This window comes from Mesoplodon densirostris, chromosome 11 (assembly GCF_025265405.1).
Source record: "Mesoplodon densirostris isolate mMesDen1 chromosome 11, mMesDen1 primary haplotype, whole genome shotgun sequence".
NCBI classification, from domain to species: Eukaryota; Metazoa; Chordata; class Mammalia; order Artiodactyla; family Ziphiidae; genus Mesoplodon; species Mesoplodon densirostris.
In genome coordinates this window covers 98,091,308-98,118,518 of record NC_082671.1, presented here as the reverse complement: position 1 = coordinate 98,118,518, position 27,211 = coordinate 98,091,308, and the positions used below count along the sequence as shown (strand labels likewise).

At 36.4% G+C, this 27,211-nt stretch overlaps 1 protein-coding gene across 11 annotated transcripts in view; it reads right to left on the bottom strand.

Annotated features, from left to right (window-relative positions):
- The window catches only part of PPFIA2 (PTPRF interacting protein alpha 2), a 407,328-nt gene that overhangs the window by 102,768 nt on the left and 277,349 nt on the right, over positions 1–27,211 (bottom strand). For all 11 annotated transcript variants that reach the window (XM_060111668.1, XM_060111670.1, XM_060111669.1 and 8 more), the window contains 2 exons: positions 16,452–16,673; positions 866–1,012 (listed from right to left, as the gene is read on the bottom strand). In XM_060111668.1, coding sequence (XP_059967651.1) covers positions 866–1,012; positions 16,452–16,673 — 369 coding nt within the window. The remainder of the gene's footprint in view (positions 1–865; positions 1,013–16,451; positions 16,674–27,211) is intronic.

Below are 27,211 nucleotides of genomic sequence, written 5' to 3'. Positions count from 1 at the left end.
CCTTTTACTGATGGCAACAAAAAGAAAAGAAGTTAATAGTGAGTATTAACTTGGACAAATGGAATACAACTTAGTACTAAGACTTCAGATACACCGTAATAGCAACATACTGAAAATCGTAACATTAGCTGGAGTAGGAGAGGGAATGTAGCATAATGATTGAGAGTCCAGGCTCTAGAGATGAAGTTGGCAGACTTTTCCTGTGAAGGCCAGATGGTAATTATTTTAGGCTTTGTGTATCATAAAGTCTCGGTTCCAAATATTCAATTTTACTGTTGTAGCACAAAAGCAGTCATAGACAATGATTAAATGAATGGGTATGGTTATGTTTCAATAAAACTTTATTTATAAAACAGAGCCATAGTTTTGGCACATGGGACATAGTTTGCCCATTCCTTCTCTAGAGCCGAATAGACCTAGGTTTCCATTATTGACTCTGCAATTACCACAGGTGTGACCTTAGGAGAGCATTCATGTCTCTGAACCTTAGTTTCCTCAGTATAATAATTGTATTTACTTTACTCCTCAGTATAATAATTGTATAATAATTATTATACTTTACAGTATAATAATTGTACTTACAGGTGGTGGTTGGATTTAAGTGAGGTAATACATGTAAACTGTTTAGCACAGTTTCTGGTTCATGTTTAGATCCAAAGTAAATATTAGTCATTATTTTTATTATTATTAAGATAGGTTTCTAGATTACACACTGAAAGTCAATCACATCTGTTCAGTTAGCTTGGTTATAAATTTTAGAGAATGATTGATTACCAAGGAATACCATATTTTATTTACTCCATGTTTTGTGAGAATGGTGAGAACACACACAGACCAGAACAAAACCAAGATAGAGATACTGAACCTGTCGTAGGATGGCCTCTTTATTTGCTAACTCATTTTCTAGTTTGTCATTCATGTCATGTATGGAGGTAGATTCTCTCTGAGCACTGAGGTAACGCTTCTCAAGGGTCGTGATTCTTTCTTCCATATCTTCCTTCTGTGCCATAGCCTACAATTAAAATAATTTAAAAAATCAGATTCTTAGTTTATGTATTATCTTATTATTTAAATTACATAGTGAGATATAAAAGAAACTTTGCTTTCTTGAGGTAAATATTCATTCCTTTCTTTTCATTAAGGGGATGCAAGATTTCATGTGAGTTTTCTCAACTTATCTGTCGGAATTCTTCTTATGTCTTGGGTTAGCAAAAAGCTTTCTCTCTCTGAGAATGCAATGGAGTACATTTAAAACTCATTAATGTAGAATTGGTATTCTTAGAAAAGAAGTGGCAGAAAAATTAGTTCATTACACAGTAGAAATAAGTATAATTATGGGTAGAGTTGCAAACCATAAAATTGGTAAAATGGTGGCTATAGTTCCAAATTGCAAAGGGATTTTCAAAGAAGGATAATAAATATCATCAGTATCCTTATTGTCATGTATAAGTAAGAATAGCTCAGTGGTTAAAAGAGAAGGCAAAAATGAAAAAAAAGTAAATTTGAATCACACTCAAAAATGAATTGAGGAATTTACTTTGGAACTTAACCATTTCCCTTGTTTAAATGTAATATGATATATTCCAATAAAAAATAATATAGAGAACTCAATGAACACAAACCTCTAGGGGAAAATCAGTTATTGGTACAAATGAAGGGATAATTTTAAATACTATATTATTAATATAATATTAACTATTATATTAAGCAATAATTTTAAACCATATAATTCATAGATAATATGGAAATGATTTTATCTTCCTAATAGCTTACATGGGAATTTATTAGTAGGTAGATAACCTACTTTTTTGAGATATTGGGAAAAATCAGCTGCAGAAGAGAGCATCTTGGGCCTGGTGTGGTTTTCTGATAATTTGGGAAGCTCCTTTGCATAAGGAGCCTGACATTGAGGAGATGGTGGTGTTTTCCATTTATTAGTATCCAGGTTTCTTTGACCACTTGTTCCTAAGCAGTCTCTTTGTTACTCTCCTACAAGATCCAGAGTCAATCCTGCCATATGCACAGAACAGATAAATTCCCTTCTAATTTTCCAGAAGAAATAGAAGCCCTTAAATGGACAGTCCTTCAGCTTCCTGATCTTCCCTCACCACCATCTGGAAATTTAACTACATCCACACAAATCCTTAACCTCTATCTTTCAGTTTAGAACAGGTGTTCCACCTTCCCTCAAAGTTCAGTCATTATCTGTATTCTGGGTTTTATGCCTTTTCTACTTCAGCGATCTTGGTCACTTTTTCTCCTGAATTTTCAAGGTGCTAGTAGAGGTAAATCCCGTAACAATAGCTAGAAGAATGAAACAGGCTTATAAAAAATTTAGTACAGATCAGAGGTGGAGAGCAGAGGAAACAGAGATGATTCAAAGAAAATAAAAATGAGAATTATAAATTATCTGCATGACCATTGTCTATAATCTGAATTGAAATTATAGAACCAAACTGTTGGAGTGGGTGGGAAGACTTAACCATAGCTTTAAAAATAAGTAAGCAAATTTACTTATCAGGTAATTAATAAAATCCTGGAAAAACAGAAAGCCATACAAAAGGAAATATTATCATTGAAAATGACTACTTGGATCATTTGTGGAACTATTTACATAGTCATAATAATGGTAACACTGAATGTGATTTTGAGCTGATTATAGTGGAAGGATGGGTGTAAGAGAAAGGAAGGGAAAGAATAAGAGAGTTAAAATCCTCATATAACAGCAAGACATAGGATAAGTTTAAATAAGAGAAAATACCAGAAGTAATGGCTAAAAGGGTTGAAATTAAGAATTTCAGGGACTCTCCACACCTCCTCTCCCGGGAGCCTGTGCAGCCCGCCATTGCCAGGGTCCCGTGATCCAGGGACAACTTCCCAGGGAGAACGCACCGCACGTATTAGGCTGGTGCAATGTCATGCCGGCCTCTGCCGACGCAGGCTCGCCCCACACTCCGTACCCCTCCCTCCCCCCGGCCTGAGTGAGCCAGAGCCCCTGAATCAGCTGCTCCTTTAACCCCATACTGTCTGACCAAAGACCAGATGCCCTCAGGAGACATACACACAGAGGCGGGACCAAATCCAAAGCTGAACCCCGGGAGCTGTGCGAACAAAGAAGAGAAAGGGAAATTTCTCCCAGCAGCCTCAGGAGCAGCAGATTAAATCTCCACAATCAACTTGATGTAACCTGCATCTGTGGAATACCTGAATAGACAACGAATAATCCCAAATTGAGTAGGTGGACTTTGGGAGCAAGATATATTATTTTTTCCCCTTTTCCTCTTTTTGTGAGTATGTATGTGTATCCTTCTGTGTGAGATTTTGACTGTATAGCTTTGCTTTCACCATTTGTCCTAAGATTCTGTCAATTCTGTTTTTTTTTTTTTTAGTTTCAAAATTTTTTTCATAATAATTATTTTTTATTTTAATAACTTTATTTTATTTTATCCTACTTTATTTTATTTTATCCTCTTTCTTTTTTTCTTTTTATTTTTTCTGCCTTTTATTCTGAGCCATGTGGATGAAAGGCTCTTGGTGCTCCAGCCAGGAGTCAGTGCTGTGCCTCTTAGGTGGGAGAGCCAACTTCAGGACACTGGTCCACAAGAGACCTCCCAGCTCCACGTAATATCAAATGGCAAAAATCTCCCAGAGATCTCCATCTCAACACCAAGACCCAGCTTCACACAACGACCAGCAAGGTACAGTGCTGGACACCCTATGCCAAACAACTAGCAAGACAGGAACACAGCACCATCCATTAGCAGAAAGGCTGCCTAAAATTGTAATAAGGCAACAGACACCCCCAAACACACCACCAGACATGGACCTGCCCACCAGAAAGAAGAGATCCAGCCTCATCCACCAGAACACAGGCACTAGTCCCCTCCACCAGGAAGCTGACACAACCCATTGAACCAACCTTACCCACTGGGGACAGACACCAAAAGCAACGAGAACTACGAACCTGCAGCCTGTGAAAAGGAGACCCCAAACACAGTAAGATAAGCAAAATGAGAAGACAGAAAAACACACAGCAGATGAAGGAGCAAGATAAAAACCCACCAGACCTAACAAATGAAGAGGAAATAGGCAGTCTACCTGAAAAAAGAGTTCAGAATAATGATAGTAAAGATGATCCAAAATCTTGGAAATAGAATAGACAAAATGCAAGAAACAGTTAACAAGGACCTAGAAGAACTAAACAGAAAACAAGCAATGATGAACAACACAATAAATGAAATTAAAAGTTACTCTATAAGGGATCAATAGCAGAATAACTGAGGCAGAAGAATGGATAAGTGACCTGGAAGATAAAATAGTGGAAATAACTACTGCAGAGCAGAATAAAGAAAAAAGAAGGAAAAGAACTGAGGAAAGCCTCAGAGACCTCTGGGACAACATTAAATGCACCAACATTCAAATTATAGGGGTCCCGGAAGAAGAAGAGAATAAGAAAGGGACTGAGAAAATATTTGAAGAGATTATAGTTGAAAACTTCCCTAATATGGGAAAGGAAATAGTTAATCAAGTCCAGGAAGCACAGAGAGTCCCATACAGTATAAATCCAAGGAGAAACATGCCAAGACACATATTAATCAAACTATCAAAAATTAAATGCAAAGACAACATATTAAAAGCAGCAAGGGGGCCTTCCTGGTGGCGCAGTGGTTGAGAGTCCGCCTGCCGATGCAGGGGATACGGGTTCGTGCCCCGGTCTGGGAGGATCCCATATGCCGCGGAGCGGCTGGGCCCATGAGCCATGGCCGCTGGGCCTGCGCATCCGGAGCCTGTGCTCCGCAACGGGAGAGGCCACAACAGTGAGAGGCCCGCATACCGCAAAAAGAAAAAAAAAAAAAAGCAGCAAGGGAAAAACAACAAATAACACACAAGGGAATCCCCATAAGGTTAACAGCTGATCTTTAAGCAGAAACTCTGCAAGCCGGAAGGGAGTGGCAGGACATATTTAAAGTGATGAATGAGAAAAATCTACAACCAAGATTACTCTACCCAGAAAGGATCTCATTCAGATATGATGGAGAAATTAAAACTTTTACAGGCAAGCAAAAGCTGAGAGAGTTCAGCACCACCAAACCAGCTTTACAACAAATGCTAAAGGAACTTCTATAGGCAAGAAACACAAGAGAAGGAAAAGACCTACAATAACAAACCCAAAGCAATTAAGAAAATGGGAATAGGAACATACATATCTTTAATTACCTTAAATGTAAATGGATTAAATGCTCCCACCAAAAGACACAGACTGGCTGAATGGATACAAAAACAAGACCCGTATATATGCTATCTACAAGAGACCCACTTCAGACCTAGGGACAAATACAGACTGAAAGCGAGGGGATGGAAAAAGATATTCCATGCAAATGGAAATCAAAAGAAAGCTGGAGTAGCAATTCTCACATCGGACAAAAGAGACGTTAAAATAAAGACTATTACAAGAGACAAAGAAGGACACTAAATAATGATTAAGGGATCGATCCAAGAAGAAGATCTAACAATTGTAAATATTTATGCACCCAACATAGGAGCACCTCAATACATAAGGCAAATACTAACAGCCATAAAAGTGGAAATCGACAGTAACACAATCATAGTAGAGGACTTTAACACCCCACTTTCACCAATGGACAGATCATCCAAAAAGAAAATAAATAAGGAAACACAAGCTTTAAATGATACATCAAACAAGATGGACTTAATTGATATTTATAGGACATTCCATCCAAAAACAACAGAATGCACATTTTTCTCAAGAGCTCATGGAACATTCTCCAGGATAGATCAAATCTTGGGTCACAAATCAAGCCTTGGTAAATTTAAGAAAATTGAAATCGTATCAAGTATCTTTTCTGACCACAATGCTATGAGACTAGATATCAATTACAGGAAAAGATCTGTAAAAAATACAAACACATGGAGGCTAAACAATACACTACTTAATAATCAAGAGATCACTGAAAAAATCAAAGAGGAAATCAAAAAATTCCTAGAAACAAATGAAAATGAAAATACGACGACCCAAAACCTACGGGATGCAGCAAAAGCAGTTCTAAGAGGGAAGTTTATAGCAATACAATCCTACCTTAAGAAACAGGAAACATCTCGAATAAACAACCTAACCTTGCACCTAAAGCAATTAGAGAAAGAAGAACAAAAAACCATCAAAGTTAGCAGAAGGAAAGAAATCATAAAGGTCAGAATAGAAATAAATGAAAAAGAAATGAAGGAAACAATAGCAAAGATCAATAAAAGTAAAAGTTGGTTCTGTAAGAAGATAAACAAAATTGATAAACCATTAGCCAAAGTCATCAAGAAAAAAGGGAGAAGACTCAAATCATTAGAATTAGAAATGAAAAAGGAGAAGTAAGAGCTGACACTGCAGAAATACAAAGGATCATGAGAGATTATTACAAGCAACTCTATGCCAATAAAATGGACAACCTGGAAGAAATGGAGAAATTCTTAGAAATGCACAACGTGCCGAGACTGCACAAAGAAGAAATAGAAAATATGAACTGACCAATCACAAGCATTGAAATTGAAACTATGATTAAAAATCTTCCAACAAACAAAAGCCCAGGAATAGATGGCTTCACAGGCAAATTCTATCAAACATTTAGAGAACAGCTAACACCTATCCTTCTCAAACTCTTCCAAAATATACCAGAGGGAGGAACACTCCCAAACTCATTCTACGAGGCCACCATCACCCTGGTACCAAAACCAGACAAAGATGTCACAAAGAAAGAAAACTACAGGCCAATATCACTGATGAACATAGATGCAAAAATCCTCAACAAAATACTAGCAAACAGAATCCAACAGCACATTAAAAGGATCATACACCATGATCAAGTGGGGTTTATTCCAGGAATGCAAGGATTCTTCATTATATGCAAATCAATCAACGTGATATACCGTACTAACAAATTAAAGAACAAAAATCATATGATCATCTCAATAGATGCAGAGAAAGCTTTCGACAAAATTCAACATTTATGATAAAAAAACCTGCAGAAAGTAGACATAGAGGGAACTTTCCTCAACATAATAAAGGCCATATATGACAAACCCACAGCCAACATCGTTCTCAATGCTGAAAAACTGAAACCATTTCCACTAAGGTCAGGAACAAGACAAGGTTGCCGACTCTCACCACTATTATTCAACATAGTTTTGGAAGTTTTAGCCACAGCAATCAGAGAAGAAAAAGAAATAAAAGGAACCCAAATCGGAAAAGAAGAAGTAAAGCTGTCACTGTTTGCAGATGACATGATACTCTACATAGAGAATCCTAAAGATGCTACCAGAAAACTACTAGAGCTAATCAATGAATTTGGTAAAGTAGCAGGATACAAAATTAATGCACAGAAATCTCTGGCATTCCTATACACTAATGATGAAAAATCTGAAAGTGAAATTAAGAAAACACTCCCATTTACCATTGCAACAAAAAGAATAAAATATCTAGGAATAAACCTACCTAAGGAGACAAAAGACCTGTATGCAAAAAACTATAAGACACTGATGAAAGAAATTAAAGATGATACAAATAGATGGAGAGATATACCATGTTCTTGGATTGGAAGAATCAACATTGTGAAAATGACTCTACTACCCAAAGCAATCTACAGATTCAATGCAATCCCTATCAAACTACCACTGGCATTTTTCACAAAGCTAGAACAAAAAAATTCACAATTTGTATGGAAACACAAAAGACCCTGAATAGCCAAAGCAATCTTGAGAACAAAAAATGGAGCTGGAGGAATCAGGCTCCCTGACTTCAGACTATACTACAAAGCTACAGTAATCAAGACAGTATGGTACTGGCACAAAAACAGAAATATAGATCAATAGAACAGGATAGAAAGCCCAGAGATAAACCCACACACATATGATCACCTTAGGTTTGATAAAGGAGGCAAGAATATACAGTGGAGAAAAGGCAGCCTGTTCAATACATGGTGCTAGGATAACTGGACAGCTACACGTAAAAGTATGAAATTAGAACACTCCATAACACCATACACAGAAATAAACTCTAAATGGATTAAAGACCTAAATGTAAGGCCAGACAGTATCAAACTCTTAGAGGAAAACATAGGCAGAACACTCTATGACATAAATCACAGCAAGATCCTTTTTGACCCACCTCCTAGATAAGTGGAAATGAAAACAAAAATAAACAAATGGGACGTAATGAAACTTAAAAGCTTTTGTACAGCAAAGGAAACCATAAACAAGACCAAAAGACAACCCTCAGAATGGGAGAAAATATTTGCAAATGAAGCAACTGACAAAGGATTAATCTCCAAAATTTACAAGCAGCTCATGCAGCTCAATAACAAAAAACCAAACAACCCAACCCAAAAATGGGCAGGAGACCTAAACAGACATTTCTCCAAAGAAGATACACAGATTGCCAACAAACACATGAAAGAATGCTCAACATCATTAATCATTAGCGAAATGCAAACCAAAACTACAATGAGATATCACCTCACACCAGTCAGAATGGCCATCATGAAAAAATCTAGAAACAATAAATGCTGGAGAGGGTGTGGAGAAAAGGGAACCCTCTAGCACTGTTGGTGGGACTGGAAATTGATACAGCCGCTATGGAGAACAGTATGGAGGTTCCTGAAAAAACTAAAAATAGAACTACCATACGACACAGCATTCCCACTACTGGGCATATACCCTGAGAAAACCATAATTCAAAAAGGGTCCTGTACCAAAATGTTCATTGTAGCTCTACTTACAATAGCCAGGACATGGAAGCAACCTAAGTGTCCATCATCGGATGAATGGATAAAGAAGATGTGGCACATATATACAATGGAATATTACTCAGCCATAAAAAGAAACGAAATTGAGTTATTTGTAGTGAGGTGGATGGACCTAGGGTCTGTCATACAGAGTGAAGTAAGTCAGAAAGAGAAAAACAAATACCGTATGCTAACACATATATATGGAATCTAAGGAAAAAAAAAAAGGTCATGAAGAACCTAGGGGTAATATGGGAATAAAGACACAGACCTACTACAGAATGGAGTTAAGGATATGGGGATGGGCAAGGGTAAGCTGTGACAAAGTAAGAGAGTGGCATGGACATATATACACTACCAAACGTAAAATAGCTAGCTAGTGGGAAGCAGCCACATAGCACAGGGAGATCAGCTTGGTGGTCTGTGACCACCTAGAGGGGTGGGATAGGGAGGGTGGGAGGGAGGGAGACACAAGAGGGAAGAGATATGGGAACATATGTATATGTGTAACTGATTCACTTTGTTATAAAGCAGAAACTAACACAGCATTGTAAAGCAATTATACTCCAATAAAGATGTTAAAAAAAAAAAAGAAATTTGGACACAGTGGGGGAAGAAAAAGAATTTCAGGTACGTGAGATGGGAGATAGTTGTTGGCTTTGTGTATATGTATGTGTTTTGTGCACATGTGTGTTTAGATTTGTACTCTCTTGATAGTATTTGACCTTGAAAATTATGTGTATATAAAAATTTAAATTAATTAAAAAGTCATATTATACAAAGAAACTCATTATGTTGTCCTTAGTCCCCATGCCTCCCCCTACCTTGTATTACTTGACTAGGGAATGACACCGTGCTGCACAGAAATTTAGGATCATCCTTGAAAACTCCTCTACCCTAACTCCCACTTAATAGCCTAATGTGTCATCTTGCCATTAGTCTTTTTTCCTGCTTACTTTTCCCCAACCTGCTGACCAACTTGCTTCTTGACAATACCTTTGTATGTTCCCCTCCATCTTCAATGTAAAATCTGAGCTACAAAGCCTTGCAAACACATAGCTTAATGTCCTGACACTTTATGTACAATATCTCTATGTACTGAGATGAATAGTGAAAAATTCATGTTCACTCAGGACTTTGGAACGTGATATCATTTGTAAATAAGGTTTTACAGATGTAATCAAGTTAAGATGCGATCATACAGGATAGGGTGGGCCTTAAATCCAGTGACTGGTGTTCTTACAGGGAAAGGAAGATTTGGGGACAGAGATATACAGAGAAAAGTGCAATGTGAAAAGGGAGACAGAGATTGTCTTTATACAGCCACCAGCCAAGAACACCAAGGACTGCTAGCAACCACCAGAAGCTAGAGGACGCAATGAAGAATACTTCACCAGAGCCCTCAGAGGGAATACTGTATGGCTCTGTTGATACCTTGATTTTGGACTCATAGTCTCCAGAACTATGAGAGAATAAATTACTGTTGTTTTAAGCCATCCCTTTTATTGTAATTTGTGATGGAAGCCTTAGGAAACTAACACACTCTGCGACATTTCTACCCGGAATGAGGTTTTGCTGCCTTTTTGACTACCTTAGTCTTGTTGAACTTCAAGACCAAATTAAAGACTACTTGGTTAATTATGTTAATATTAATGTTCAAATGTATGAAACAATTAATCCATCAATTTGGCAAAAATTATCCAAACTAATTTTTTTTCAACATTATATATGCATCCTTAGATTTTAGCCATCCAAATAAAAGTTACTATTTAAAAAGCTTTAGCTTAAGATTTTGAGTTTTTCTGTTTCCTATATTTTTTAGTCCAATGAGGGTAGAGTTTTCAATCTTAGAGTATTCCTTCAGAGTGCTGCTTACAATTGTTAATTCTGTATTGTTAATTTCATTTTCATACAGAACTCTGGGAATGTTATGTCAATTTTGTAGCCCAAGAAAAAATTCTAAATTTAGCCTACATATATAAACGTCTTACAAAATTATCATAGCCATAAATTCAGTTAAAGGCATACACGTGTTTCTTTAGAACATGAGCACGAAGTAATACATACTTGCTTTAAATCCTAGTTTTTGATACTTATTAACCCTGTTATGGGTAAACACTGCTTAGCTTTTCTAAACTTCATCTTCTTTTTCTTTTTTTTTTCGGTTTTTGGTTGGGATGTTAATACATGACATTATTGTGATATATTTTAAGTGCTTTGCATGTCTTATGTACAATATACACTCAGTAAATTCTAGCTTCTTTTTTATTATTATTCTTTTTTATTACCGTGTACAATACACACTAAATAAATAATAGCTTTTTATTATTATTTATGTATTATTTTTTTCTTACTATTATGCCTATAATTAGCTGATCTGACAATGGCATATATTACATATAGGAGTCATTGGATGTGACTTTGGTATTTCATTTTTAATTCAGTGATTCATACGGGAGATTCAATTTATAACTGCAGGCTGTGTTGCCAAAAATAAATTTTGAATTTACAAGATGAAGAAGTATCTTTTCGCTGTGTGTTACTTGGAATTTTAAAAAAGAAAGCTTTTTCTAGCTCCTGAAAACTGCCTAAAAAAGGCAAAAAACTGTGTAAAGGATTAATTTTCTCTTAACTTGAAGTTTATGTTAAAACTGGATTTTATTATATCAAATAAATATAATTCTATAGTAACTTAGAGCTAGTAAAGTGAAAAATATAACTCCATGTTTCAGATAATAGAAAAGACAAAACTGATATATATTCACTCATATAATCACATAGTGAACACTCAAAGAGCTCTTAATAAGAAGTTGGAGTGATAAGCTGTTTTTACTCACAAAACAAAATATAACTGAAATACTTCACAGAAAATTCTAACTCTTTGAATATCAATATATTTAATGAGATATTAGTATCCAAATACCCGATTAGTAGGCTTCTTGACTGGAGTGGAACAAATATTGTATATTAACGCATATATGTGGAATCTAGAAAAATGGTACAGATGAACCTATTTGCAGGGCAGGAATAGAGATGCAGACATGGACAACAGACGTGTGGACACTGGGCAGGGGGGAAGGGGGGTCGGATGAATTGGGAGATTGGGATTGACATATATACACTACCATGTGTAAAACAGACAGTTAGTGGGAACCTGCCATACAGCACAGGGAGCTCAGCTCTGTGCCCTGTGGTTACCTAGAGGAGTGGGATGGGGGGGAGGTCCAAGAGGGAGGGGATATATGTATACATATAGCTGATTCACTTCGTTGTACAGCAGAAACTAACACACCATTGTAAAGCAACTATACCCCGATTTAAAAAAAAAAAAAAAAAAGAGTGGAGAAGTAAACTAAGCCTCCGTTATAAGACTGACTTTATTTTCTAGTCTGGGTACTGTGCCAAGCTTTAACCCTTACTCCAAGAAGTGACAGTTAATTTAAGGAGCACTTAAGACAAAACTTCAAACAAAAGTAAACTTTGTAAACATACAAGAAATTAAACAGATGTAATCATCACCCTGGCTTAAAAAGAAAAAAAAAAGTAAATTTTGAATAGATTTATTTCTTGACAAAGAATAATTGCAAAAATATATTCTGAAACCATTAATGAAATATACTTACACAATTTGTTTCAGATATATTAGACTATGCATGTGCACAGCAAAATGCATTTCAGTTTTTAATTATGTGGTTAGTTTTTTCCTATTCTCTATTTTTTTCTAATTAATTCAACAAATAGTTATTGCTTATATGATATATAAATCACACTGGGTTAGCAGTGCTTTAGGGGTAGCAAGGAGAATCACCTTGTTTGTTTTTTCTACTTAAAATCATGCAATCTAGTAGACTTTTTTGTGACCACAGCTCAACAATACATAAAAGCGAAGTCTGGAGTTTTCAGTGTTATGTGATACCTTTTTAAAGTATGTAATTTTCACATTTTCTTGCTTATTGAAAGATCAAAAGATTGATTATTTAAGAAGCAGTTATATTGCAGCTGCATTTTTTATGATAGTTGCTATCACTGAGTAAATGATTGCATCTTGTTGATTTTGGAAGCTGCTCATAGTGGAAGAAGCACAGATTTTGAAGCTGGAGTAGTCCTCTATTCTTCCTGGTGCTGGGGGGTGGGGAAGGTAGTGTGTTGGGGAGAATAGTGGATAGGCCTTGGACAAGTTACCTTACATCACCTGAAAAAAATGGGACAATTACAAGTACCTTCCCTAAAGGAGAGAAGGAATTAAAGAAATTAAATATAAACCAGGCTCCCATGACCTGCATCTTGAATCTTATGGGAAATATTTTACTTGGCCTTCACAGTATGCTTAATACACACACACACACACACACACACACACACACACGTGATGCATCTAAAAAGTCAGACAGAGTATAGGCTCCTTGTCCAGGTCTCACTAACCCTGTCACTTCCTACTGTTACACCTGGCACTTCACACATTTATATTGTTTGCCTGGCTTTGAAGACGTTTGTGTTTGCAAGCCCCCTCAAAAGTGAATGATGAGAAATATTCCTCTCTCGTGAAATTCTTCTAAGATATAACTACCCAGAACTTATAGAGCTGATAAGAATAGTTATATTGTAAAAGAGGGGCCTGGTGAGGGCCTGGTGAGGGGTTTCCCTGGTGGCCTGGTGAGGGGTTTCCCTGGCGGCGCAGTGGTTAAGAATCCACCTGCCAATGCAAGGGACACAGGTTCCATCTCTGGTCCGGGAAGATCCCACATGCTGTGGAGCAACTAAGCTTGTGCACCACAACTACTGAGCCTGCACTCTAGAGCCCACGAGCCACAAGTACTGAGGCTCGTATGCCACAACTACTGAAGCCTGCATGCCTAAAGCCCGTGCTCCACAACAAGAGAAGCCACCGCAATGAGAAGCCTGCACGCAACAACTAAGAGTAGCCCCTGCTCACTGCAACTAGAGAAAGCCCGCGCACAGCAATGAAGACCCAACACAGCCAAAAATAAAAACAAATAAATAAATAAATTGAAAAAAAAAGAATTCCTGGTGAAAGCAGAACACCTTACCTATGAGAAGGTATTCCTAATTATAAAAAAAAAAAATTGGCATCAGATAGATGATTGACATTTTAAATCTGACTTAGCTTTTTGTCACCTACATCCAAAGACTATTAGGATCAAAGGGTTATTTTTACTTAGGTCATAAGAAAGGGAGAGCTGGAGACACTGGGCTCTACCTGCAAATGACACTGGATTAAACAAGCATTAATAGAGTAGGTGAGTGTTAAGTGAAAGAAAAACAGCTAAATCTGTGGGACTAAGAGAATGAAGAAATAGAAAATGAGCAAAAGCTCAAGAAATGGCCCTGGTGGTTTACTAGTCAAAAATCTTAGTGTTCCTTAACAGTAATATAGAAGAGGGGTTAAACTTCTTCTGCTTTATAAATTCTCTGAGTTTGGGTTGTGGGAGGAGTGAAGATGAGAGATGCATTCCCGAACTGTTAACTCATAAAAAGGTGTATCATTATCTGTGCGGTGACAGAACCACTTCATGGATTATCTACCTTACTCTGAGATAGTGGGCACTGTTTGGGGACATATTCTGATTTCATCCGTGCCTTTTGATGTTTACACCTAACACCCATAAATATCCATCCTTTCCACAAGAGCTTTTGAGTGCCTACTATATACTCAGTAGTTGTGTACGTGATTAAAATAGAGCAATGAACAAAACTAGACAAAACAAAAAAAACCAGCTCTTATGAATCTTTATATACAGTGGAGAGGGAAGCATATGACAAACAAGTAAATCAGCAAAGTACATACTGTGTCAGATGGCAGTAATTCTGTGAGATTTTTAAAAAATGAAAGAAGAAGGAGAGTGTATATGTGTAAAATACCATGGTTAGGGAACACTTCACTAAGACATTTGAGTAAAAGGCAGAAGGAAAAGAAAATGCAACAGAACAGATCTGGCTTGCTTAAGAGGCCACAGTAACTGAACTGAGTGGATTAAAGTGAAAGAGTAGTAGATGAATTCCCGGAGGTCAGAGGGTGGGAGTAGAGATTGTACAGGGTTGTTGACCGCTGCAAGGACTTTGATTTTACTGTAAGTGGAAGAGGTAGCCATTGAAGAGTTTTAAGAAGAAAGTGATTTGAGCTGACTTACACTGCAACAGGTCACTCAGGCTGCTGTGTTGAGTATAGACTATTAGACTAATCCAATGAGAGATGGTGGTTGTGCGAAATAAGACAAAGCCATGAAGAGTGTGTGAAGAGGTCACAGGACAGATATATTTTGAAGTTGGAAGTAATAAGACTTATGGATGAAGCAAATGCAGTGTGTGAGTGAAAGAGAGGTACCAAGGACAGTTCCAAGGTTTTTGGTCTAAGCACCAATAATGGAGTTGCCGTCAGCTGAGATATGTAAGACTGCAATTAGGTCTGGCTCCTTGGGGGAAATATCAGGAAAACAGTCTTGAGAATGTTAATTTTGAGATACCTGTTAGAGATCTAGATACAGGCATCTGGAAATCAGGAGAGATGGACAAGGTGGAGATATAAATTGGGAATCATAAGACCACAGGTAGTTTTTGGAGCCATGAAACGGCATGAATTTACCAGTGGAGTTAAGGTAAACTGAGGAGGGAAGGCATTTCATGGTTGGGGATGAGAAGTAGAGCCAGTAAAGGAGCCTGAGATGCGGGTAGCAAGTAAAAATGAAGGAAAATCAGGAACAGTGTAGTGTGCTATTAGCCAAGTGAAGAAATACACCAGGAAGTGGTAATTAGATCAAGTGCTTCAAAGGACTGAGAAGTGTCTCCTGGATTCAGCAACATGGAGGTCAAACTGGATAAGCACAGTTTTGATGGGACCGTGGAGGCAAAAGTATGATAAAATGGGCTCAAAGGAGAATTTGAAGAAAAGAATTGGATACATAGAGTCAACTCCAATAACAGCTAGTTAATGATGTACAAAAGATTTAAAAAATAAAAATATGATTTAAAAGAACGTAAAAATGGAAAAGGCAAAAAGTCACAAAATAAAATTTTCATAAATATAGATAATTTTCTTTTTGATTAAATAGAGTGATAACAGTGAAAAGATTCTGAACTTTTCACCTTAGCTGGTAAGATGATTCGGCAATATCACAAATAAGACATCTCCTTGTAATTTTTGTCGTAACTTTAAAGTACCCACTTTTTCAAATAGATGAAGTGATGTTAAGTTTAGTAAGAACTGAACATATAGAGAAAGAAAGGTTCCCACTTTCACACATGTACTTTCACATTCACAGATAGAAAACCAAAATAAGAGGGATATTTTTAAAGTAATGTCTTTGAGTATTCCCATCTGCTAAGAGTATAGCAATTCATTATTCGTACCCGAATCTAGGGTTATTTAAAATTAACAGCTTAAAACATTTAAAAATTCATTTAAAAACCTGTAGTTTTTATTACTTCTGAGATTTGATACCAACATTTTCTTTCCATACATATTTAAAGGGGTGATGAAGTAAACTATTTTTGCCTTAGTGAACAAGTTTCATAACTAATGTAATGCACACTGATTTACAGTCTTCTGAGAAAAGGTAAAGAGTATATGCCATTAGGGGAAATTATGGAAAAAGCATCTCAGAGACAGCATTCAGGAAGCAAAGACTGAAAGTGTTGTGAATGACTTACCTCCCTGATGTCCCTTTGATACTTAGTGTTCATTTCTTCTGTTTTAATGAGATCCTTTCTTGCTGTCTCTGCTTCCTGTTCCACCTCTCCCACTCGGGAAGAAAGGGTTGCTAAACGTTCTTTCATTTGGGCCATTTCGTAGTTTTGTTTTTCAAGCAATTCTTGTAGTTCAACTATTTGACTTGTTTCATCAGTTGAATCTATAGAACCATTGGACAAACGCTGCAGGAAAAGAGAAAGAAACTGCATTTAGAATTTTCTTCATCTTTAATTTAAAATTCATGAACTTAAAGATATGAGACTGATAAAGATTTCATACTGAGAAATAAGAACTCTAACAGAAATAGCTTTGGAGGAAAACTAAGTTTCTGAGAAAACTCTTAATTGACATTAAAATATAAAGGTAGATCAGTAATTTTCAAATAGGTTAATAGATGCATTTGAACTGGAAGCTATTATATATGCTACATTATACACAGTTTAGCACAAAACATGGATATAGCATAAACATTCAATAAGTGGCAGCTATTTTTAATCAATAATGTATAAAATTTATTATAAATAAATATTTATGTAACACAGCATATTATTATTAAATAATAAATAAGGGCACAGAAACTATGTACTATTTTCTATTTTTATTCAAGATCCTTTGTGAATTTGCAAGTCTTATTTTCAATGACTCTCAGTAAAAGAAAACTTACACTTTTCTTTTAAAGAAAGTTATTCCTGCTGTGAATCTGACCTAGCTGGAACAAAGGTATAGCATAGAAAAGTCTTGCTTTCTATATTGCTATCAACATAAAAGTCATGAGTGCACACAATCCACAGGAAAGAGGCTGAAGAGTTTAAATACGTTGAGACTGATTTTTCCTCTTTTTGAAGGGGCTGCCTGGAAACCAGGGTAACTCATGTCTTCAGAAGGATGACCTACAGCCTAGCTGCATTGGAGACATTTTGTGGTGAAGACAGTGCAGGAACTGGGGAGAAATAAGTGCTAAGAGAAAAAGATCACAATAAACTAGAAATAGGAAAGTATGGAGAAAAAGCAAAAAAAGTACTATCAATTCTGCTAGAATGCTTGTTTGGAAAATATGAATTCATTCTAGCATGATAGATACATTAAGAAACAATTTGAACATAATGTAACTTCTGTGTTTTCTTATGTACAATCTCATTCCTGATAATCACTGGCTGAACACAGAAAACCAGACCTAGCTGAATCAATCAGTGTAGGAATATACAAAATGCACACATGCACTTTCCTCAAACATCTAACTCCAACCTCACACTTCATCAAGCGCTTTGAGTCAGCCCATCCATATCTGTGTTACACCTGTCTGATTCTAGATACTCCTCCTCCCACCACTTCACAATAGCTCACAGCTATAGCCCTTCTGACACCCACTGTGATCAGCATACTTCAGATCTTTTTCAAAGTAAAGAGTTAAATTTAACACAGCAGTTATGCAATCCTTAACCATTTAACATGTGTAAAACTGTGCTACTATTTTTAGTATTAGAAATACTAGAAATAGTATTTAGAAATAGTGTTCTATTTCTTTTAAAAGTCATTGATAAAGGTTTTAGTGTTGTACTGCAAACCCCTTTCCCCCATAAGCCCTGTGTTTTTTATTTTGCAATTTTGCATAACTCAAGATATTTTGGAATGCAAATGTCATATTAAACAAAACTGACTGTAGGATAAAAGGAGGAGTATAGAAAGCAACACAAAAGCAGTGAGAAAGATAAAATAGAGAGAATGGGAAAGCAAAGAAATGGCAAGAGGTATTGGTAAGTCCAGTTACCTAACACGTGGAGAAACAGTTGGACAAATCAAAATTAAAAGGGCAGAGACGGCTTCCCTGGTGGCACAGTGGTTGGGAGTCTGCCTGCCAATGCGGGGGATGCGGGTTTGTGCCCCGGTCTGGGAAGATCCCACATGCTGCGGAGCGGCTGGGCCCGTGAGCCATGGCCAGTGAGCCTGCGCATCCGGAGCCTGTGCTCCGCAATGGGAGAGACCACGGCAGTGAGAGGCCCGCATACCGCAAAAAAAAAAAAAAAAAAAAAAAAAAAAAAAAAAAGGGGGCAGAGAAAGACAGAGTCAGTCTTAAGATAGCATCTTAAGATACCAGTTGGATCTGCAGAATTAGTACTTCGAAAATATTACTGAACGTTTGTATTGCAGGTCCCAAACTTCTTATTATCTAGTGAAAGGTGTAAGAGATGTTGGAAAGGATCAAAGATCAGTTGACCAGTTGCTCCTTCAGAGTCTTGATTCCCCTAACTGCTGGGATTGCTTGCTTGCGGAGGGATCAGAGCTGAGAACATGCCTAGCAATTGCTCTTAGTGGAAGGGAACTGCTTTTCCAAAGTTAAACCCCTCCGTTGGGGCGTGCAATACCACATACAATGCAGAGCAGTATTATTGTGAAGCTAATAAAAACCCAACATTTTAGACAGTTTTTATGAACACAAAACCCAAAAACATTGATAGTGACATTTATATAAGATACCATTATCTGTACATTGAACTGGGAAAAGCCTATTTATATTCATTAGACAGCACTTGAGAACTGATTTAGGGAGAAAGGCTAGAGTGAATTGCCAATCAATTATGTCCAAATTTGGGATAACTGAGGTATGATATTACAGGATTTCTGTAATAATAGCAGGATTTCTGTAATAATAAAATATCTTCGAACTCTGTACACCACTTACAAGTAATGAGGTAACCTTAAGCTTTAATAGAATTTCTGCCTCCTCACATTGAGAATTTCCTCTAGTCAATTAAAAAATGGCAATTTTTAGAAACTACAAAAATCATTAGAAAATACATTTTTGCAGTGAAAAATGTTTTATGTCATTGAAAAATTACATTTAAGATTTGAGTCCTTAAGAACTTTGGAGAAACTGAGACTTAGGTAATTACACGAAGTTGATTTGAATTAAAATGCAGAACATTGAATTCCCAGGTCATTTCATCTACCCTTTACCATATTACTTTTAATCAGAACATAAAAATCAAAATGATAAAATAACACATGCTGGATGGTATTGACAAGTAACAAGAATGTAGTGTGTATAGCTATATGAATATACATACAACAATACACACACACACACACGTGTATAAATTCTACAAATATTTGTTCAGTACAACTGAATGATGTTAATTTTCTAATTAGAAAAATGATTATTCCAAATCTGTGCACCTGAAGTCCATTAAAATCTTGTCTAAAAGTTGCAATTTTTTTAATGGGCTCAAGGTAAGAGAAGTTTAAGTAAATATAAACAGTAATCAGACAACAAAAATAAAACACTTTCAAAATGTTAACCTCTTCAATTCCTTTAAGTAACAGATGTATACTGCATAGTCTTTATGCTACTTTGGAATTTAGTACTACCCATGGAAAATTTTTGAACAGTCAATTTTTCTCTGAAGTGCTAATTGACATTATATGTTTAAAAATGTGTAATATTTCATCTGTTCAATTCACCTTAAATATATTTTGTGCTGAGCTTAATATGTGTTTTCATAAGTTCGGAGTGGAAAGGTCATCTTAAACCTGTGGTGTATACCTTAGAAAAAGAATATATAACTTTGTTCCAAATCATTATTATCTTGGTCTACCTTTAAAATAAATTGTGGCACTTTAACATAAAGGGCAAATGAGTGAATTAAAGGAAAACCCAATGCTTATTTTAAATAGCTTTATCGAGATCTAATTTACATACCATAAAGTTCAACCATTTCAAGTGTAAATGTCAACGGTGTTTAGAATACTTAAAGAGTTGTGCAACTATCGATGTAATCTAATTTGAGAATATTCTCATTACCCCTAACAGAAACCTCATACCCATTAGCAGTCCCCTAAGAGCAGACCCCCACACCCAGCCCCAGGCAGCCACAAATCTACTTTCTTTCAATATAGATTTGCATATTATGTACCTTTCACATAAATGGAATCACAGAATAGTCTTTTGTGATTGGCTTTATTCACTGAATATAATGTTTCTGAGAGTCATTCATGTTGTGGCATATTATCAGTATTTCATATCTTTTATTGCTGAATAGTGTTTTACCATGTGAATATTCTACATGTAATTTATATATTCATCAGTTAATAGACATTTCAACAGTTTTCACCTTTTGACTACTGTGAATAATGCTCCTGTGAACGTTTGTGTACAAGCCTTTGTGTGGACATACGTTTTCAGTTCTTGTGGAACTCCTAGGAGATTCCTAGGAGAAGAATTGCTGGATCATATGATAATTCTATGTTTAACATTTTGAAGAAATATTTCCCAAAGTGGTTGCCCCATTTTACATTCCCACCAGCAATCACGAGAGTTCCAATTCCCCACATCCTCACCAAAACTTGTCTTTTTATTACAGCCATTCTTGTGGGTATGAAGTGGAATCTCCTTGTGGTTTTGATTTGTAATTCCTAATGACTAATTATGTTGAGCATCTTTTCTTATGCCTATTGACGTTTGGTGTATTTACTTTGGGGAAATGTCCATTCAAAGTATTTGCCCATTTACTAATTGGGTTATTTGTCTTTTATTATTGAGTTATAAGAATTGCTTATATATATTTTGGATACAAGTCCTTTGTCAGATATATGACTTACAAATAGTTCTTTCCAGTATTTCTATTACCTTTTTTACTTTCCTGATGGCGCTGTTTGAAAGTGTTTTTAATTTTAATGAAGTCCAATTTATCATTTTTTTCCTTTATGTGCTTTTGGTGTTATACCAAGAAGTTATTTCTTAACATAAGTTTATAAAGACTTCAATTTTTTTTCTTTTAAAGTGTAGAAGTATACACTTAAATTACTAGTTTTCAAAGGCAAAAAAGGCTCAGATGATAAAATGTTTTAAATATATATTTTGATTCAATCAATAATTATTTATTGAACACCTACTATGTGCCAAATGGAAGAAATTAGGTTTTAGGATTTTTAAAAAATATGATGATACATTCCCGACATTAAGGAAATTTTCATCAAGCAGAGAAGTGACACACAAACAAGCAGTTATTAAGTACTGAAATGAAATATTATCATAGAGTTATGTTTTGCTTACATATTTGTGTTATGGAAGCAGAAAGAAGATACCTTTTGTGACACTCTTTGAGTTGGGTTTTTAAAGGTAAGCAATTATATTTCAAGTAAAATAAGGGAGGGGGTAGTTATTCCAGGAAGGGGAAACAACATGAGCAAAGGCAGGGAGGCATTCTCTGCAGGGGGATTATGAGTAGCCCTGTGTGCAGAGCAAAAGATGTGCTGTGGGGAAATGGGAGGATATGAGACCTGAAAGGGAGGGCCAGCATACATTAAGATGTCCTTAGCTTCTCATATGAAATAGCATGAACTTTGGGTACTAAACAGAATGACAGAGAGTCATCAAAGGTTTCTGAACAGAGAAGTTACCTGTAAACATTTGCTGGCAACCTGTTCATCCCATGATCCTGGTGGTCTGTGTAAAGCCTTTCTTAGCTTCCTGTAGTGGACAATTTTTGCTTGCCTGCTCAGCATCCATTTTTCCTTCCCACTTCCCCACAGTTAGAGTTGCCAGATGAAATACAGGGTACCCAGTTAAAAATTTTTCCCTTTGGAATGCACTTTATTATTTTCTTTTAATTTAAAAAATTTGTTTATTGTGGTAAAAGTCACATAATATAAAACATACTATTTTAATCATATTTAACTGTACAGTTCAGTGGCACTAAGTATATTCACATTGTTGTGCAACTCTCACCATCATCCATCTCCCGAATTTTTCACCTACCCAGGTAAATTTGAATTTCAGAGAGACAATGAAAAATTGTTCAGTATAAGATGTCACATGCAGTATTTGGGTCAAGCATATACTAGGGGGAGCCAAACCCAGAATGAAAGCATAAATTATGTGTTCACTTGACAAAGGAAACAGAAAAATCAAAAACTGGGAGACACAAGTGGGTATAGGATTTTTAAAGCCACCCGTTGTAGCTAGAATTGAATAGGCTACAGCAAGAAGATGGGGGTGGGTGTAGGTGGAAGGATGATATGAGCTCTTGAGATAATGCGGGTTCTTGAGATCATTGCAGGACTTTGGCTTTTACTCTGGGTGAGATGGGGACCCTATGAAGGTGCTGAGCAGAGGAGTGGCATGATCTCACATTTTCAACGCATCCCTCTGTTTTCTTGTAAAAGCCAGACTGTAGGTGTAAAGGATAAAATTAAAGAGATGAATTATAGAGGCTTTTAAGTAATCCAGGTGGATGATAATGCTGGCTTGGACCAGGGTGTTAGCAGTGAAGGTTGTGAGAATTGGTCGTATTCTTTCAATGGATTAATACGTGATATGTGACCAAAAGCATAGACTCAAGCATGACTTTAAGAATTTTGGTCTTCAATTAGAAGAATGGTGTTGCTATTTATAGAAAAGGGGGAATCTTCAGAGGAAACAGATTTGGGATTAGGATGGGGTAAAATAAAGAACTGGGTTTTGGAAACAAAGTTTGAGGTAACTTGTGAGATGTCAAAGTTAAGTCTCTTAGGCTGTTGCATGAGCCTGCAGTCAGGAGTAGTCAGTGCATGGATGTTTTCTATGAAAAATTGTAACACTGGATGAGATCACCTGTGGAGTCAGAGGGGAGGATCATCAAAGGTGACTAAGAATGTATCTTTAAAGATCTCTTCACATATCACTTCATCAGAGAGGTCTTTTATTCCTGCTATGTAATATGTATTTTGTTTGTTGTCTGTCTCACTCACTAAAATATATATTCCTAAATATTCTTCCTATCCCAGGCTTAACCTGTATATTCTTGTATATTCAAATGCTACTCCATTTTCCTGCTTGAATATCAAATAGGCAGTCCAACCAAACTCGAATGTTCAAAACCAAATTCCTGTGCCTCTTCCCCAAATCTGTTTCACCTTCAACCTTCACCAGCTCAGTTGGTAAAAACTCCATCCTTCCATATGCTTCCACAGGCTGAAAAACTTTGCAGTCACCACCAAGTCCTCTCTTTTTCTCCCATCTCCTATTGAGTCTATTAGAAAAACATGTTTGCCTTATCTTTGCAAAAGAATAAATATGACTCATTTTCATGCTGTCTATTGCTGTCACCTGTTGGGGAAGCAGCCTTCATGCAAACTGCCAACCCTCTCCAGGATTGCCCAGTCAATGTCCTGCATCTGGAATATTCCCCTACATGGAAGCTAGGTGTCAAGCTATAACTTGGCCCCAGATTCTTCTTCCTTATTAGGAGAAACCTTTTCCCTGTTCTAGGTATGCAGTGAACTTCCTTGTATTGCATGTGCTATATGTCACCTGGCCAGACCCACCAGTGTATCTGCCCCTCATGGGAAGAGAATAGGTCTTCCCCTGCAGCTTGAGAGGTGTGCGTGCAGTCCATTGTCCTGCCTCTGCTACCAGGAAGGACCAATTCCCTAGCCATGGGAGTTTTGTGCAGGCTACAGATGCTGATCTTGCTGCCTCTCTTCTCCTTTCTGTGAGTAGTGTTGTTCCAGTTGGAAAGATCAAAGGTTGGGAGACACAAGTGGGTTTAGAATTTTCAAGGGGACCCAGTGTGGCTAGAACGGAATGAACTACAGAAAGAGGATGGGAGTGGATATAGATGGGCAGATGATGTGGGTTCTTGAGATCACCGTAGAGTTTTGACTTTTACTCTGGGTGAGATGGGAACCAGAGGAAGATTCTATGAGCAGAGCAGGGGCAATCTATTGGGAAAACATGTTTGCTTTATCTTTGTAGTACATGTGAACCTTACCCATGTATGCTACCTCCTGTAATGTCAAGGAGCTCCTTGTCCTCAGTCCTCTTTGCTGACTCTGAAACCCCAGAAGATGCAATAGGCTGAGGTATGTGGGCTCTGACTTCTGGTGGTTGGTACTGTTATGATCTTTGCCATCCTCCATGCAAATCCTCACCTAGGATTGGTAGCTGGTTTTTCCTGCTCAACACCAGCCCTTGTCTGCATCATCTACTCTCACCAGAATCACTGTAATAACCTCCTAACTGGTCTCTTTGCTTCTAACTTTGTCCTTTTATGTTCATTCTTAAAACAACCAGAGTGATCCATGGTGATCTTGTTACTTGATAGATAAAGTTATTCCTCTGCTCAAAACACTACAATGGTTTTTCATTCTACTCAGCACAAGAGTGAAAACTTACAGTGAGCAATAACCACTGCCCTATTCCCCCTCCCCTTCCCTACTCCCCTTCCCTTCCCCCATGCCTTTACCTCTCTGAATTCTGTCCTACTATTCTCCCATTTCCTCTCTTGCTTCAGCCACACTGGCAAACTCATTGTTCCTCTAATAAGTCATTCAGTGTCCCAAGTTACAGTCTTTGCTTAGTTCTTCCTTCTGCTTGGAATGCTCTTCCCCTAGTAACCGACATGACTAAAAACCTCAACAATTTCAAGGACGCCGATCTTGACCACCTTATTTAAAAGTGCAAACTGTCTCCATCCCTATGTCTCCTTAGGACTCTTGATCCTTTTGTGTTTCTCTAATTTTTTTCTTCAATAGCATTTATCATCTTCTAACATGACAAATGATTTACTTATTTATATTTATTGTTTAGTTTCTGCTAACCTCCTCCAACTTGCTGGATTATAAGCTTCAGGAGGTAAAGAGCCTTTACTCTTTGGTGTATCACAAGTGTCTAGAAAGATGCCTGGCACATGATGCAATAGACTTTTGTTGACTAAATAAATGTTTTGATTACTTCTATGTCTCTAGTGACCAAAACAGCATTTTCCACAAAAATATATTTGTTGGATGAATGAATGAATATTTCTATTAATGAATATGATGAGTTTTAGGAAAAACAGTAAGGATTCAAAAAGAAAAGAAATATAGAGACAATATACTTAGCTTTCATTGTATAAAGTTTATGACAGGGAATTTAGTCTTTTTTTATCCTGTTTTAAAAGCACTATATAGATTAATTATCTATAAGAGTGGAAAAATTTGAAGTAAAATTAGGAAACCATTGTTATAAATTCACCTTAAAGTACATATTATGGTCAAAATAGACAGCCTATGTGTAAGACCAAGTGGAATAAATGAAGCCCCAGAGGCCTCATCATGTCACAGTCACAGTGCCTTCTCATGAGATGAAGCCAGGAATTTAGACATATTCTACCATATTATACCAGGTAAAAAATGGAAATAGGTCTCTCTTTGAATTTGATAATTTCCGGCAAAATGACCTAACCATTAATATTTTTTTCACTCTACTTCTAGCTTTAGCATATATTAAAGAATACTCTAACATGCTTAAAAAACAGTGGTACAGTTAAATTACTAATGTGACCATTTTAATTCTGCATTTTATGCTCCTTTAATGGTTATTACTTATTTTGGGCATATATTTGTGGCTATACATTGCTCTCCTGCCAAAGAATAGCAGTTTGTTAAACATAATAATAAATAATTTTTCACAGTGCTTTTAAGTGATGAGAGTGCCTCTTGAGTGTACAGAATAGAGGGCATTTAAATTGCTATATTAACATAACAATAACTGATTTCTCCCTTGGATAGATATTTCTTGACAAGCTATTCCAGAGGATTTAGGAGCTATGTTAATTATAAATTTTTAGAGTTCAATGGTGCTGCCCATGCGGAATGAATATTTGGTTGACCTTTTTCATTTTCCTCAGGAGCTATTACACTTGACAGTAGACAATTTTTCCCCAGACTTACTGAGATATAGCTGACATATAACATTGTGCAAGTTTAAGGTGTATAAAGTGATGATTTGATGTATATATACATTGTGAAATGATGACCACAATAAGGTTAGTTAACACAGCCATCACCTCACATGGTTACCATTTTTATTTTGTAGTGAGAACATTTGAGATCTACTCTCTTAGCAACTTTCAAATACACAATACAGTATTGTTAACTATAGTCACTATGGCAGCTGATAACTTAAACTTTATTATGAACATATTTCTGAACTTGACTTGTACATTTTTGACACCTCCCTGCCCAAGTTTTTCATGACTAAAACATAAGTCTTGGATTCTCTCCTAATGAATTTCAAAAAGTTCTTTTTTCTTTTATGCATTTTACTTCTCATGGTTTATTAATCTTTCTAGAGAAAATAGAAAAAGATGCTAAAGACTGGAAATTAGGAATTTATCTTACTATTAATTCAGATATTAGAGGCACAGATATACTTAAAATTCATCAGCATTTAAGGGGTAAACAATAAGCAGTTCCATTTCATTTTTGAAAATAGTTCTATAAAATTTTATGGTTAGAGATGAATTATTGACTGGTCAAAGAAGTTACACTAAGATTTTCAATCATTAACATAAATATCCAGGACTAATAATTCTTTAGTGGATATGAAGAAATCCTTAAAACAGGAAAGTAATATAATATATTTCATTCTGTGAGGAAAAGAGAAATGTAGTACTAAAGAAATGTAGAACAAAGAATAAAGAAAAAAACCCAAAATCCATAAAAAGGAAGTATTCATAGGCATAAAAATAATAAGTAACAAAAATTAGAGCTGATAGTTCATTGTAAATTCCATGAGAGTCATCAATGTATTAGGATGAAAGAAATATACATAACAGAACGAAAGATGGAACCAGTCAGGGATTTCATAGGCTGATAATGAAGTCTGTATGTGGACTATATGAATAAATCTGAGACCAGGCCTTGACCAAAGAAGGGACTTGGAAGACTTCAGTCAATCTGATACCTTAGCAAATATTTC